The following is a 15628-nucleotide window of genomic DNA, read 5'->3' on the forward strand; positions in this document are numbered from 1 at the left end:
TTACCTGTGACGTCCTCATCCGTTCGACAGCCGAAAAGCTCCTGCGTGGCCGAGGTCAGAACCAGAGGTTGGACGTAGTCTGGGTGTTCTGAGGACGAGTAAAAACACAGACATGAGAAAGTATTTTATTATTAATATTATTGTTATTGTTGTACAGTAAAAACCATTCCAGCCCCTTACCTATCTGTGTCTCTGTCTCCGGTCTAGAAGCTTCCGTTATTTGCTCTGATGATATTGATTTCTTCTTCTGACCTGAAATTAATTAAAAACAACAGTTTATACTCATGTGATGAATCCATGTTGTGTTAATGTGACAGTGTTCAAGCTTAAAAGCACCACACTGAAACCTATTATAGAAACCAGAACATTGAATAGTAAAATCGTCAAATTGAAGAGTATTTAATAGGATTGAAAATCATCCCAGACTCTACACACACGTCACTTACCTTTCTTTTTGCTCACAGGTCGTTTTGGTTTCTTTGCACTCATATCTGCTTAAACACACAAGATTACATTTCTATATAAAAATAAAACTCTATAGAAGTGTAGTCTCTGAGAGTAAAAAACACTGATTTGGCGACATCTAGCGGTATAATAAGATATCGATCCTGAAACACTGAGAATCACACGATATCGATATTCATCACATCTCTCTCTTAAAAGCAAAACTACAACATATAAATCAACACAGAGTGGATGAGGGTTTTGTTTTAATCATATGTAGAATAAATTATATTATATAACAATATCATAAACTTTTTTTTATATTATATTAATAATTACCTTAATAATATAATACATATAAAGAAGGGATAATAAAATCAACCCTAAGAAAAAATATCTGTCCAATAACTGTAATCATCATCATCATCATCATCATCATCATCATCATCATCGTTTCCCAAATCCAGTTCGAACCTTTTCCTTTTGTTACAGGATCCAATTTGATTAGTTTTTTCCCCCGAAGTTTTTAACTTCCTTTTGATTATTTTATTCACCACAAACTAATAAAACTTCCAATAATCGCGTGAAAGAAGTTAAAAGTTGATATTTACCTTTTAAAAGTGCAGTTAATTTGCGCTCAGAGAAACACCGCTAGCAATACTCGCGTTTCCGGCAACAGAACGGTTGCCAAGGTTACCGTAACAACCGGGGGGCGTGGCTTTCATTAGGCATAAGGAGCATGTGGATGTCAGCTGGAGACATCAGTCACTGCTCCGATTCGGATTAGTATTCGGATTCTTTCTGGAGGAGGTGTGTGGAAGTGAGCACCTTGTGACAGATGGAGGTTTTTACTCCACATCTTTTTCTCTTCTTCACTCTTTAATGTTCTTCTGGACGAGTTGTTTTGGCTTCATCTGATTGGAGCGAAGTTTAAAAAAAAAAAAGAAAAGAAAAAAAAAAGAAAAGAAAAGAAAAGAAAAGAAAAGAAAGCATCTGATGTTCTCAGGTGTGAATGACCTGCAGGTGAGTCTCATCTCCACGTCATCAGCTCTTCTTCTCTATCTCTGATCTCACATGGAGAACTGTGAGGGTTCCTCTATCTCCATCTTAATGCCAATAACGTGCTGAGAGCTTGGTTTTGTCCTCCTGGGATGGAGGGAGAGGGCCAGGTTACTGAGTTGGAGATGCAGTTTGTTATTCAACCCTGTCCAGGTCAGAGCTCAGGTACAGATCTGCTCTGATCTTCTGTTCTGTCTCCTGTTTCTCCAGGCTTTAAGAAGGAGTAGGGATTTTAAACCTCAGTATTCACCAGATTATACTGGATGGATGGATGGATGGATGGATGGATGGATGGATGGATGGATGGATGGTTTATGTTGTTCATCCCACAGGAAGTTCACAGAAGTGAAGTGTGTGAGCAAAAGTTTTCAGGAAATAAAAATACAATCAGTAAGAACGAGTTGAACAGTTGAGTCGTGTGAAACCCTGTGTGATGAGTCAAAGTGAAAATGAACAGAGGATGAAAGATGAGTGGAATAATAACACGCGCAGAATAGCAGCTACGGAACAAACACTCCTGCAGCAGGAACCTGGTGTAGTGGTTTTAATGGAAACTGTAGTGATTGTAATGGTTATAATGGACATGGCAGGGGTTATGATGGAAGCTGCATTGTTTTAATGGTCATAATGGGAATTGTAATGGGTTTCATTGCTACAGTGGGAATTGTAGTGGTGATAATGGGAAAATGTAGTGGGTTTAGGGGTTATAATGTAAAGTGTATTGGTTGTAATGGAAGCTGTAATGGTGTAACCCTGTGGGTCTTTACTTCTGATACCATAAACCTTTGGTGAACACTGGTTTCTATACTGGTTTCTGTGGTTTGAATGATGATGATGATGATGGTGTTTACAAACATCCGTTGGCATGGAAACCGTTTGGTAATGGTTCGTAGCTGATGGTGTGTAATGTGATTTTGTACTGGAGTTATTTTCCATCGTGGACTTGTTTTATTTATTTGCTTGTTTACTCACATATTTAGTTAATTATTGATTTAACAATATTATTATTGTTATTATTATTATTATTATTTACATGTAAATAATAAACTCAGTAAATATAATAATAATTCTCTATGAAACGATCTCGGATCTTCTGGAGCACTTTGTTTAATAAAACAGTGGTGTTTTGTTTTAAAACACTACAGGTGAAGGTGTGTATGAGCTCACGGGTGTAATCAGGTGATGTGTGTGTGTGTGTGTGTGTGTGTGCGCGCGCGCTCGAGAAACCTGCAGATCAGGTGACAGAAGCTTCTGAAGGCGTAGATCATATGACCGAGGGGAAAAAAACAATAATCTTTCAAGGCATCTCTGATCTGATGTACACGAGCTCCTGCTCCTTGACTGTTTATTAGATTGGATTTTTTTTTTGTTTACTGTCTCGTTGGATCGGATCGGATCAGATCGGATTTATTTATCCCGTGTCTCGGTCAGCAGCTTTGGGCGGTGAACTTCAGCCCACACGCTGAGTTCTGAGTTTATAAGAGCTTTTTATTACGTCTTCAGTTTCGCTTCAGAACCTCACTGCATGCTCTCTTCTAGGTGAGAACTGTGAGAAACGCTGTGGCTCCTGCTTCTCAGACGAGCTCTCTGTTTGCAAGGAGTTTTTTGAGATTTAATCATGTTTATAATAATTTAATAAAATATAAATTTTCATCGATTTGTATTATTTTTAATTCTACATTTAATAATAATTTCATTGCTGCTTTTTTAAATTCTCAACTTTGTGTGTGTGCAAACAAACAAACAAAAAATTATAAGTAAATAAATAAATAAGACCTGTGTGTGTGTGTGTGTGTGTGTGTGTGTGTGTGTGTGTGTGTGTGTGTGTGTGTGTGTGTGTGTGTGTGTGTGTGTGTGTGTGGTGCGCTTCCAGACATGGACGACTCGGGATCTTCCTACCTGGCCTTCAATGATTTTAACAGCAATGGCGGCTCGCTGTGGGCGGAGTCATTGGCCCAGCAGGAGCGTCAGGAGGTGGAGAGCTTCAGGAGGAAACTCAAATACTTCTTCATGAACCCCTGTGAGAAGTATCGAGCCCGAAGCAGGAAGCCGTGGAAGCTGATGCTGCAGATCATCAAGATCGCCGTCATCACTATCCAGGTACTGAGATTCGCCGCAGCCTGTAGAAGAAATACATTTGAAAGTGTGTGTGTATAATTATGGAGATTTGAGATGGAGATGGAGATGAACAGTAAAATCTCACTCACTGGTTTGTTGGGGGTAAATGTCTCCCAGTCCCATGCCCAGTTCTCCAGAGCGTGTGCTTCAGTGACTCTCGGATAAAAGACTCTTTTTGGTTTCTTGATTTTCTTTTTGTTATTTAAACCAAAACAAGACGTCTGAAAGTCGTTCTCTCCTCAGCTGGTGTCTTTCGGCCTGAGTAACCAGATGGTGGTGACGTTCAAGGAGGAGAACCTCATGACCTTCAAGCACTTGTTTCTGAAGGACTACGAAAATCACAACGCCAAAGCGTACGCCGTGTACACTCAAAACGAAGTCTACACACACCTGTCCTACATTGTACAGCAGGTAAACACACACACACACACACACACATTAAATTCTAAAATCTTTTTTTTTTTTTTTTTATCTTTTTTTGAGATAAACTCTATGCAAAAGTATTTGGACACCTGACTGTTCCTGCCATGTTTTTTTTTTTTTTTTTCTCCCAAACTGTTACCACAAAGTTGGAGGCACACAATTAAACTCTTTCCTTCACTTGAACTCAGAGATCCAAAAGTGTTCCAGCATGACAGTTGGAATTGTGTGAAAGATCTCCTGCTGTAGATCTCCAACACAACCCCAGGCCTCCTCACCTTCTCACTTACATCAGTACCTAAATTTAACACACTTGTGGCTAAATGAATCTCCACAAAATCTAGAGGAACATCTTGCCAGAAGAGTGGAGCTTTTATAACAGGAAATGGAGACTAAATGTGGACTTGGATGTTCATGTACCTTTGTGTCTATGATGTATTCACGTTAATATGGTGAAAAATTGTCAGCACACACACCTTTTGCTAAGCCCTTTGTAGTGTGTGTGTGTGTGTGTGTGTGTGTGTGTGTGTGTGTGTGTGTGTGTGTGTGTGTGTGTGTGTGTGTGTACTAAAGTGTTGAGGGCTGCAGGAGTTTTGAGGGAATGTGGGACAGAAGGTACTGGTTGTGTGTAGGAAGGGAACTGTGTGTACCTGAGGGTTGTGCTCAGCGTGACTGCGCGTGGTGTGCGCGTGACCTCGGCCAGGTGTCTGCTCCGTTCCTCACCCTGAGCTTTTCGGGAGGGGGCGGAGCAGAACAGGGGGCGGGGCCGAGTGCAGAGATCGTATCGGTTTGATTTATTAGTTGTCACTTTGGCTAAAATGTTGCACAAGAGCCAAAAGCAAAACAGTTCAGCAGGTTTTTTCCACACACGGGATGGAGTGTGAAGCGTGTCCAAGAGCTTCCATGTTGGAATTTTGCAGTAGATCTTGAAAAAAGTTTTTTATATATATATAAATATTATATATCCAAATGAATATGATTAGAGATGTAAAGTGACACGGCTTCTCCTTCAGTGTTGTTTTCTAAATGTGAATGATTTTTAGTGTCGGCTTCGGCGAGCTCATGGTGTTCTCTCATCAGGTCCATGAGGTCTTCACCTGGAACAGGTTTCAGTTCACAGGTGTTTAACCTCATTAGTGCTACTGCAACTACTGTACAGATCCATATTATGGAAAGAAACACTCAGTTAAGGAAAGAGAGAAGATCCATCATTACTTTAAGAAATGAAGCTCAGTCATTTGAAACATCTCAAGACCTTTGTATCCCCAAGTGCAGTCTCCAAAACCATCAAACACTATGATGAAACAGGCTCTTATGAGGAACGGAAGACCAAGAGCTACCTCTGTTGCAGAGGATATGTTTGTTAGAATTTCCAGCCTCAGAAAACACTGATTTACATAAACGCTTCTCTGAGTTTAAGTCGCATACATATTTAAACATCTCCTGTTCAGAGGAGACCACCTGAGTCAGGCCTTCATGGTCGAATTGCGGCGAAGAAACCATTACTTTGGAGAAACAACAAGCAGAAGAGACTTGATTAAACCAATAAACACACAGAATGGATATTCGATCAGGAAACTGTTTTTTGGTCTGATAAGTCTAAATGTGAGATGTTTGTAACCACCATGTCTTTGTTAGAAGTACAGAGGGTGAACAGACGGTTCCTGAACGTGTGGTTCCCACTGTGACGTGTGATCTAGATGAATATCTAACGCTTCTCATGTTCTTGTGCTAGTTCCTGCGTTTGCAGAACATAACGGTTGGGAACCACGCGTACGAGAAGGACGGTCATCTTTACACTCCTCTACTCGTCTGCCAGCAGTTCTACCACAACGGCAGCATCTCCCCCGGCAACGAGACCTTCGAGATCGACGCCAAGGTGGAGCAAGGTAACGCTAAAACACTGCGTCTCGTCGTGATCATCCGCGAGGCAGGAAGGAGCCTCCAGCGTCAGTGGAGACTCCTGGTTGAAGTTGTTGCTGTGTGTGGAAAAGGAATAAAACACATTATGTTCTCGGAAAACAATCCGATTTGCTGATTAGTTTTTAGTAACCATGTGACCTGCAGTGTGTAGTTCCTGACTCGGAACACGCAGGAGAACTCGATTAGTTTTCCAGCACTGTGTGTGACATTATAAGTCATTTCCTGTATATTAATACATCGGCTGTAGTGTTGATGTTTATGACCATTTATTTATTTATTTTATTTTTTACCCAGAATGCCTTGAGATTTACCCGAATGCTCCGCCCCAATCCACGGCACAGGACACACACCTGTCCAACTTCACACTGCAGTTCAAACGGTAATGGGGTTAGAAATTCATTAATTATTCACTTAAACAAACAAGCAAATAAACAAACAAACAAACAAGCAAATAAATAAACAAACAAACAAACAAATAAATAAAGCAAAAATAAATAAACAAACCAAAACAATGCAAACGTGTGTGATTTAATTCATGAATAATCCAGTTTGGAATTTGACGTGTGTGTGTGTGTGTGTGTGTGTGTGTGTGTGTGTGTGTGTGTGTGTGTGTGTGTGTGTGTGTGTGTGTGTGTGTGTGTGTGTGTGTGTGTGTGTGTGTGTGTGTGTGTGTCAGGTTGCTGGAGGTGAACGTATACTTCACTCTGAAGGCCATTAACCTGCAGACGGTGCAGCATCACGAGCTTCCTGACTGCTATGACTTTAGCATAATGGTACGTCCATGTGACTCATGATGAAGTGTTTCTTCCATTCTCTCTCTCTCTCTCTCTCTCTCTCTCTCTCTCTCTCTCTCATTTCCATTAAACCCCCGTCACTCTACATCTCTCCACACTTCCTCTTTTTCTTTCTGCTTGGTTTGTAGGAAAGATGTAATAATAGAGACGGAATTTTCACATCGAACACTTCCTCATTCCATTTCCTAATATTTCTTTATAGTTGCCATGGAAACCTTTGTTGTTGTTGTTGTACCCCCCCCCCCCTCCCGTGTGAGATTATCCCTCACGTCACATCATCGCGCTCCTCCTGTTTCTCTCAGATCACCTTCAACAACCGCGCCCACAGCGGCCGGATTCGCGTGGACCTGGACAACGACGTGGACATCAACGAGTGCCAAAACTGGAAAGTCACGGGAGCCTGTGAGTGTCGTATCCCATGATTCCAATCTTCACGAGTATTTCCTAAACACTCCTACATGCAGCACGTTCGGTCACACGTTCCTCACGGTGTCTGACGCATCTCTAAACAGCGCCTTGGTTTGGTGGAGATTTGAGGAGACTCATGCAGGGTGGTAGTAAAGTCAGGTAGTGGTGTTGGTGAGGTGAGAAGGTCTCTGGATTGCAGTCAGTGTTTACATTCATCTCAAAGGGTTGAGGTCAGAACTTCATGGAGCTTTGTGCACAAATGTCATGCTGGAGCAGTTTCGGTAAATTTAAAAAGGGGAGATTTCCAACACAATAGTGTGCTGCCAACTTTGTTTAGAAATTTTGGAGGAGAACCAAATATACTTGGAAAAGTCAGGAATCCTGATAGTTTTGTTTGTATCGTGTGGGACGTTTCTGACGTTCACACTGGTGGTGTCAAAACCAGAATCGACTTTTCTCTGGGGTGAACTTTACCTCTCTAGTTACTGTTTTTACATCATGTTCCTCCTTCCTTTAGCCCCGAAGAACATCTACTACACGGTTCTGTTCGACGTGGTGATCATCCTCACGTGTCTGGCGTCGCTGATCCTCTGCACGCGCTCCGTCAGCACCGGAGTCCAGCTGCAGTTTGTGAGTCTCCTGAACATATCAACTGTTTTACCTTGAACTAAACAAACGTTAAACAAATGATAAGTGGCGGAGCATAGAGAGAGACGTGTGTGTGTGTGTGTGTGTGTGTGTGTGTGTGTGTGTGTGTGTATACACACACTTACAGGAGTACACCACCTTCTTTCTGAAGCATTATGGGAAGCAAGTGTGTTGGTCGGACCGGATGGAGTTCATAAACGGATGGTACATCCTCATCATCATTAGCGACGTCCTCACCATCACCGGCTCGGTCCTCAAAATCGCCATCCAGGTCAAGGTACAGTACAAGTCTTACACACACACACACACACACACACCTGGAGAAGAAACCCGTGATTTGTGGATTGGTGTTGAACCATCCCAGTTTAAGTCGTGTTCCTCTGCAGGCTTTGACGAGTTACGACATCTGCAGCATCCTCCTGGGCACGGGCACCATGCTGGTGTGGATCGGTGTCCTGCGCTACATGGGCTACTTCAAGAAATACAACGTAAGTCTCATTAGAGTTCTCGAGCTCTATGTGTGAACGTGGGAGACTGAACCCCCCTCGTCTTCACCCCGCAGATCCTGATCATCACGCTCAGAGCGGCGTTCCCCAACGTCATCCGCTTCAGCTGCTGCGCCGCCATGATCTACCTCGGCTACTGCTTCTGCGGCTGGATCGTGCTCGGACCCTACCATGAGAAGGTGAGGAGTGAAGTGAAGTCACAATCCGATTTTCTGTCTGATTTCTTTGGAGACTGATGGTGTAACCGGTCAAATCTGCTACAGAGACTTTTGACGTGACGTACGTTTGAAACAAACGCAGATTATTGTGCAGTAATTAAGTGCATGCGTCACGTTGCAGTTCCGGTCCCTGAACACCGTGTCCGAGTGTCTGTTCTCTCTGATCAACGGAGACGACATGTTCGCCACCTTCAAGAACATGCAGCAGAAGAGTTACCTGGTTTGGTTGTTCAGTCGCGGTTACCTTTACACCTTCGTCTCGCTCTTCATCTACATGGTGCTCAGCCTTTTCATCACCCTCATCACCGACACCTACGAGACCATCAAGGTAACAAACTGTGCCTAGAGAAGGGTGTGTGTGTGTGTGTGTGTGTTAAAGCTAGTCCTGGATTATAACGACGCTGCTCTTAAAAACCTTCTAAAGTCTCCTCTGGTGGTGTTTTGATGTTTTTTATTTTCCTCGTTTTCAGCAGCAGCAGTCAGACGGAAATCCTGTGTCCGAGCTACAGACCTTTATATCCGAGTGTAAAGATCATCCGAACTCAGGCTGTTACCGTGTGGAGGAACGTCCTTCTCCCTGCTTCTTCTGCTGCACTCGAAGGTAAGGGGTTGAAGAGCTCTGAGGAGGAGAAGAACATATGTGGAGAAATGCCACAAAATAGGCTTTTTCCCCTGTAGGAGAATTTAAACCTGTTCCAGCATGAAGATGCCCTCGTGCACAAAGCCAACTCCATGAAGATCTACTTTACATGAGTTGGAAGTGTGTGGAAGATCTCCTGCTATAGAGCTCCAACCCTGTTGAACAACTTTGGGATGAATGTGAATGCTGACTGCACACCCAGGAACCTCCTCACCTTCTCACCTCCATCACTAGCTGACTTTACTAACATCCTCGTAACTGAAGAAATCTTCACAAAAATCTGGAGGAACATCTTCCCAGAAGAGTGGAGCTCATTATAACAGCAAATGTGGACTAAATGTAGACTGAGATGTTCAAGAAACACAAACGACTATTTAATGTATTCAGGATCCTAAAACTGAAAGTTGTAACTAAAGCATTTCCTGTTTCAGGGTCAGTGACCTGCATGAGAGACTGCAGTGTTGATCGCAGGGATGAAGATGAGGATGAGAGGGAGAACGTCGCTTCCTAAACATCTCCTCATTTACACGTTCACGTGATTAAATATAATGTGTAATATAAATGTCAGAAGGTCAGACAGAATGAGTTCTAAAGCACTTTAAGGCTGTAAATGTTTCAGTGATGCACAAAAATATTAATAAATGTTTGTTCCATTGTAAATTGTGATTTTGTAAAAAATAAATAAATAAATAAATAAATAAAAATACTTTTGGGTTTTACACCAAAAAACTGCTATTAGATAGAAATTAGAAATAAAATATTTCAGAAAATGCTGACTCTCTGTGTGTAAATCTTCTTCTTCTTCTTCTTCTTCTTCCGCCTTCTCCCATTAGGAGTCGCCACAGCGGATCATCCGCATGTTTAATTTGGCATGTTTTGTGTTTCTACTTTGTTCTTGATGAAGCTGAAGCTGAATATTTCAGACTCACATTCAGGACAGAAAAATAAATTGACCATCTCATAGAGAGCTCCTGAGAGCGGAGTGTGTGTGCGCGTGTGCGTGTGTTCAAGTTCAAGGTCAGTGTCACTTACACTGTCTGGTCGACAGGGGGCAGTGTCGGCTCTCATCTCACTGTTAATTCCATACTGAATAGTGAAGATAATCCACATCACTGAACACTTTCCCTTCAGCTCTAGAAATCACACATCAGTACAGGAACTGCTAAAAATCAACCTGAGGTGAGATTGAGATGGTTTGGACATGTGCAGAGGAGGAACATGGGGTATATCAGAATGCGGAGGATGAAGACACCAGGAAGGAGGAAAAGAGGAAGACCAAGGAGGAGGTTTATGAATGTGGTGAGGGCCATGCAGGTAGTTAGTGTGAAAGAGGCAGATGTAGAGGACTGAGGGGTATGGAGACGGATGATCCGCTGTGGCGCCCCCTAATGAGGGAAGCCGAAAGAAGAAGAAGAAGAAGATAGTACCTTTACAGAACCCTATAGTACACTTTATTACCTTTAAATACTTTATAGTAGCTTTTAGAACACCTTTTTATTAACTTTATTAGATTTAAACACCTTATAGTATGAAGACCTTCACCTTCCTGAAACACTGATACTAACACTTTCTAAGTTTGCTTTGTTTTAGAAAATAGAACTGAACAGAGCTGAAGTCTGATTTATATGAAGTTTGTAATCTTCTGTATCAATAGTTTTATTCACTGAGACACAAAACACTTTTGTACTTCGCTCTGGACACAGACGTCTGTAACTGTAAATATAAACACGCCTTACAGACTGTGTGTGTGGGAACATGGATATTATCATGTCAAGAGAAAATACTAAACAAATACTTTGGTGTGTGTGTGTGTGTGTGTGTGTGTGTGTGTGTGTGTGTGTGTGTCCATGTAAAACCCTGATCATTTCCTCACCTTGACTGCCCTCACCTTCTTTGTCATCAAAAACACACGGGTATAAACACGTCCCAATACCCAGAACGCACTGGCCTACTTTCTGTGTGTGTGTGTGTGTGTGTGTGTGTGTGTGTGTGTGTGTGTGTGTAATGCACTCTCTCGACCCAGTAAAAGCAATCCTGTGGACCGAGACAATCTCCTGTGACACATTTTTCATGCGCTCAGACACACACACAGGAGGGAAGTGTGTCCTAGTTTTCTCGCTTGTTTTCGTGATCTTTTTTATTATTCAGTACAGAGAAACACTTCCTGTAAGAATTATTCCCACAACACCACCCAGGAAGCAGGAATCGGGAAGGTGATGTGTTGCCCCTCAAGCGTCTCTATGTGTTAATTAAAGTCATTAAGAACATTAAGCAGGAGGACGGAGACGAGGGTGAGGTCTGAGATGTTAATACAGGATTACTGCCAGCAGAATAAACTAAAACTGCATAAAGACATGGGGATAGTGTGTGTGTGTGTGTGTGTGTGTGTGTGTGTGTGTGTGTGTGTGTGTGTGTGTTTCTCAATTCTGAAAGGTAAATTAACATAATTGATTGTTCTCAATGTCACACTGCAGGATGAGTTCTTCTCTGCAGAGACCAGTGTGTGTTAGAGTTTCACACACACACACACACACACACACACACACACACACACACACACACACACAGGTACTCATTAATAGAGCTACAGCTGTCTTTCGTTCAACATGCGGACTGGTGATTCGTAACAGAAACACAGGAGATAAAGTTTGTAGACACCCAGCTATAACATTACGTCCTTTTTAAACGTCCCGTTCCACTTCGAGTTCTTCTTTGCTCTTATAATATCCTCCACTCTTCTGAGAAGATGTTCCTCTAGATTTTGTGGGGATTTGTGATCATTCAGCTACAAGGCTGTTAGTAAAGTCAGGTAGTGATGTAGGTGAGAAGGTGACGAGGTTCCTGGTGTGCAGTCAGTGTTCACATTCACCCCAAAGGTGTTTAATAGGATTGGAGCTCAATGGCAGGAGATCTTCCACACACTTTCAGCAGATCTTCATGGAGCTGGCTTTGTGCACAGGGGCATCGTCATGCTGGAACAGATTTTGGAGTGATGGTGAAATGAATCCATCATGAAACCGTTTTGTGATCTGAGCGTTTTTTTATTCACACACTATTGAAAGATCTTTCATTGGGACAATCTCTCACACACACACACACACACACACACACACACACACACACACACACAGCTGAGAAACATAGCCCTTTTAGAGTATAAAGAGATGTAAATTCACGACGCATAGAAACGTGGAATATCTAAACTATTGATTCTGTTATTTTATATACAGTGTTTTTTTTGCTTCTTTCACGTCACTGACGGAACCAAACACTCGATCATCAGTAACCGACTGATGTGGAGACCAACAAAATCTACTGTGCATTTACGCTTACGTGTGTGTGTGTGTGTGTGTGTGTGTGTGTGTGTGTGTGTGTGTAAGCCAAAAAAAACCCAAATCTGTTATATAAGTCAATGGGAAAACTAAAATGTTTTTGATTCCGGCTTAATCCTTTAGCAGTCACTCCAGCCTGGTACATCACACACACACACACACACACACACACACACAGATACACACACACACACACACACACAAACACAATCAGAATGGCAGAGACTATGTACCACCGCTAGGTCCCTGTGTGTATCTGTGAATGGCGTGGAGGTTGGTCTATGTTCAGCACCAGCTCCTCGGGCTTCACGGCGCCGGAGCAGCCCGAGTGATTCTGCCTGACGTACTGGTGTGGGTTCGTTTCCTGAAGACGTGGGGGTCGGTTCATCTCACTGGCGCCGATGGTGATGCAGCTCACGTCGCTTTTACTCCTGTGGTTCTCCAAACGAGGACCGAACACCCACTCTGACGGAGAAAACGCTCAGTGTTATTACACACACTCAGTTCTCTCTCACACACACACACACACACACAACGATGGCGTGCTCATTTTACAGCTCAGAGACAATGAGCTGCACTGTGATTGGTCGGCTTTAAACAACCCAAAAGTGTCCGAATACTTTTGACATGAGTCGTACCTGCCAAGTGAGGTTTCCTGTTTGGTGACGTCGCAATCAAATGCGTTTATGAGAAGCCTGATTTGTTGGGGTCGGTCTCAAAGCTGTGATGATTGACCTTCACACGGTACAATCCCTCTTTCACAACCTGCTGTACTGGTCAGTGCTACTGGGTTACTGGTTTTTTCTTTGTCTCTTGTCTTCTTTTTTCTTTTCCCCCTCTTTTCTTTTGCACTAAATGTTCACATGTGCACTTTGTGTTGTGAGTTTATGTTGTTGCTGGAGCACCTCGGTCCTGCAGAAACTGTATATGAGGAGCATCAGGGAAAATATTAATATTTATCAGTTTCCTGACAGAAACCAAAACTCCACTGATACCACTGCAGAGCTGAATCCTGGATCCTGATTGGTCCAAAGGTAAACGTGAAACTTCTTAAAGTAAAACGTGTGGAAGGAGTCTCCAGTGTCCGACAGGCAGAGGTGCAGCAGTAACTACACAATTTAATCTTCAGGAGAGATGTTAGACTTTTTTTGTAATTTTCTCTCTGTAATATGAACATTTTAATACCATGATGTCATTGAGTGTTCAGACAATACACAGAACATACACAGGGACCCTGCTGTCACACACACACACACACACAAGTGAAATACATCATCTGCAGACCACAACGTCCAGGTCTCAAGATTGACCAGGGTTCGTTTAAACAAACAAACAAACAAACAAGTGAATAAATAAAGAGACAGATGGAGAGGGATAAACACAAAGAGACCGACAGACAGACAGAGAGAGAGAGAGACAGACAGACAGACAGACAGACAGACAGACCGGCAGACAGACAGAGAGAGAGACAGACAGACAGACAGACCGGCAGACAGACAGACAGAGAGACAGAGAGACCGGCAGGCAGACAGACAGACTCACCTACAAACTCGAGCAGAAGATCTTTGACCAGATGTCCAACTATGGCGTAGGCCACCAGCACCACCACGAGCGCCGCCATCAGCAGGTACAGCACGGCTTTGGGCAGAGGAACGGGCTCCCGGTCGGGCGGCTCTCGGCCCGCGTGCACGAGCGCGTCCCCCTCCGAGTAGGAGTACTGGTACACGCGCTCCGTGTAATTGGAGTCCGCTGGCGCGCGGCTGGCGGGTTCGAGCGCCACGGTCACCACGGCCGCCGTGACCGCCTCCGCCTCCTCCACGCCACGGTGCACGAGCCCGGCCGAACGGTTGACCAGCGGCAGGATGTGGGAAAGGAAGAAGCTCCAGTCCTTGATCGCGCTCGTGTTGCACGAGAGCATGGCGACGGCGCTCACTCACTTCGTGCGCGAGCTCTCCTCCACCCGGCCATCACTGCCGCGTCTCCCGGTCACAGCTGTCCCGGTTTACCCACGAGTCAGAAGAGCCACGTGTCTCTGTGTGTGTGTGTGTGTGTGTGTGTGTGTGTGTGTGTGTGTGTGTGTGTGTGTGTGTGTGTGTCACATACCGGAGTTAATAATCCAGTATTTTTATTAATCCATATTTAACGGACATGTCTCCGTTTGATGTGCTCGTGCTCATGTCCTTGTTTCTTTCTTCGCTTAAGAAAGCGTTCCAGGACGAGTTTTTGTTCCCTTTACACACACACACACACACACACACACACACACACACACACACACACACACAAGTGTAAGTCCTGCGCACACCTCCGAGCTCCTGCCGGTGCGTGCGTGCGTAATGGCACGAGGGGCAAAAAGTGACACATCGCGAGCTGACAAAATCTTAATAACTGTACAAACACCGCATTATATCACAGTGTAATGAATAATAATAATAATAAGAATAATAAGAATAATGTAAAAATTCACTGCTGCATAGAAAACATTTATTCCACACGTGCGTTTCTTCTCCACTGAACGCAGCTGAACGTAATTGAGTGGCTCAAAGTTGGCACGTGACGTCACAAACATGCACAATTTGCATATTCATTACACCAGTGTCGTCATCATTGCCATATCAGAATGTGGAATGCCGAATTGAGGTGTAGATCAGAAACGAATATTTTTACAGTATAAATGTGGATTAAAAACATTTTATACAAATAAAAATGATAAAAAAAATCAAGAATGTTATCAAAATGAACATCAATAAAGAATTTTAAAAAAGCAGACCGCTATTTGCTATTTGCTATTTTTACTTAGCAAAATATGAATAAAAGTCACTAAAGCCACATTGATTTTGATCAGAAGATTTATATACTGTATATATGCATGAACTGAGCATGAGAATGGCTTCACATAGTTTTTACTTCAGAGTGAAGTCCTGGGTGGAGCAATTTCATCTGAGGTCCACCTAGATGTTTCTAGATCCTTATTGGCGTCCTGCATTGTGCGATTTATTGGGCAGAAGGTTTGGACTGTAAATCTCACAGTTAAAATAAAAAATAATGAGCTTTTGTTTTTTAAATCCTCCGAGACAAAGCTGTCTGATCCAACACAGGAGCTTTTAGACCCAAGGAA

General features: G+C 43.0%; 3 protein-coding genes across 7 annotated transcripts in view; 1 reads left to right on the forward strand and 2 right to left on the reverse strand.

Moving 5' to 3' along the window:
* dnai3 (dynein axonemal intermediate chain 3) overlaps nt 1-1131 on the reverse strand; it is an 11336-nt gene extending 10205 nt beyond the window's left edge. For 3 of the 4 annotated variants that reach the window (XM_083521468.1, XM_083521467.1, XM_083521465.1), the window contains exons 1-4: nt 1056-1131; nt 447-494; nt 181-252; nt 1-88 (exon numbers count right to left, since the gene is read on the reverse strand). The exon at nt 1-88 is cut by the window's left edge and continues 97 nt beyond it. In XM_083521468.1, coding sequence (XP_083377594.1) covers nt 1-88; nt 181-252; nt 447-489 — 203 coding nt within the window. In that variant the 5' untranslated portion in view covers nt 490-494; nt 1056-1131. The remainder of the gene's footprint in view (nt 89-180; nt 253-446; nt 495-1055) is intronic. The other variant, XM_083521466.1, reaches the window with a different exon arrangement.
* A 376-nt stretch (nt 1132-1507) lies between these two features.
* On the forward strand, nt 1508-9948 carry mcoln3b (mucolipin TRP cation channel 3b). 2 transcript variants are annotated; one of them, XM_083521481.1, is made up of 14 exons: nt 1508-1668; nt 3377-3603; nt 3865-4032; nt 5777-5930; nt 6259-6343; nt 6641-6737; nt 7061-7160; nt 7684-7796; nt 7942-8091; nt 8201-8302; nt 8377-8499; nt 8660-8866; nt 9009-9139; nt 9610-9948. In XM_083521481.1, the coding sequence occupies exons 1-14, from the start codon at nt 1596-1598 to the stop codon at nt 9641-9643; spliced, it is 1764 nt and encodes a 587-aa protein (XP_083377607.1). In that variant the 5' UTR covers nt 1508-1595; the 3' UTR covers nt 9644-9948. The 2 variants fall into 2 exon arrangements, with proteins under 2 accessions (XP_083377607.1, XP_083377608.1); XM_083521482.1 differs by lacking the exon at nt 1508-1668 and adding an exon at nt 2909-3042.
* Nucleotides 9949-12607: 2659 nt separating this feature from the next.
* Nucleotides 12608-14731, reverse strand: LOC310715217 (uncharacterized protein). The gene is made up of 2 exons (XM_083521532.1): nt 14053-14731; nt 12608-12975 (listed from the first exon to the last, which is right to left on the reverse strand). The coding sequence occupies exons 1-2, from the start codon at nt 14426-14428 to the stop codon at nt 12749-12751; spliced, it is 603 nt and encodes a 200-aa protein (XP_083377658.1). The 5' UTR covers nt 14429-14731; the 3' UTR covers nt 12608-12748.
* Between the last annotated feature and the right edge of the window lie 897 nt (nt 14732-15628).

Source organism: Silurus aristotelis (genome assembly GCF_946808225.1).
Source record: "Silurus aristotelis genome assembly, chromosome: 19".
Taxonomy (NCBI): Eukaryota; Metazoa; Chordata; class Actinopteri; order Siluriformes; family Siluridae; genus Silurus; species Silurus aristotelis.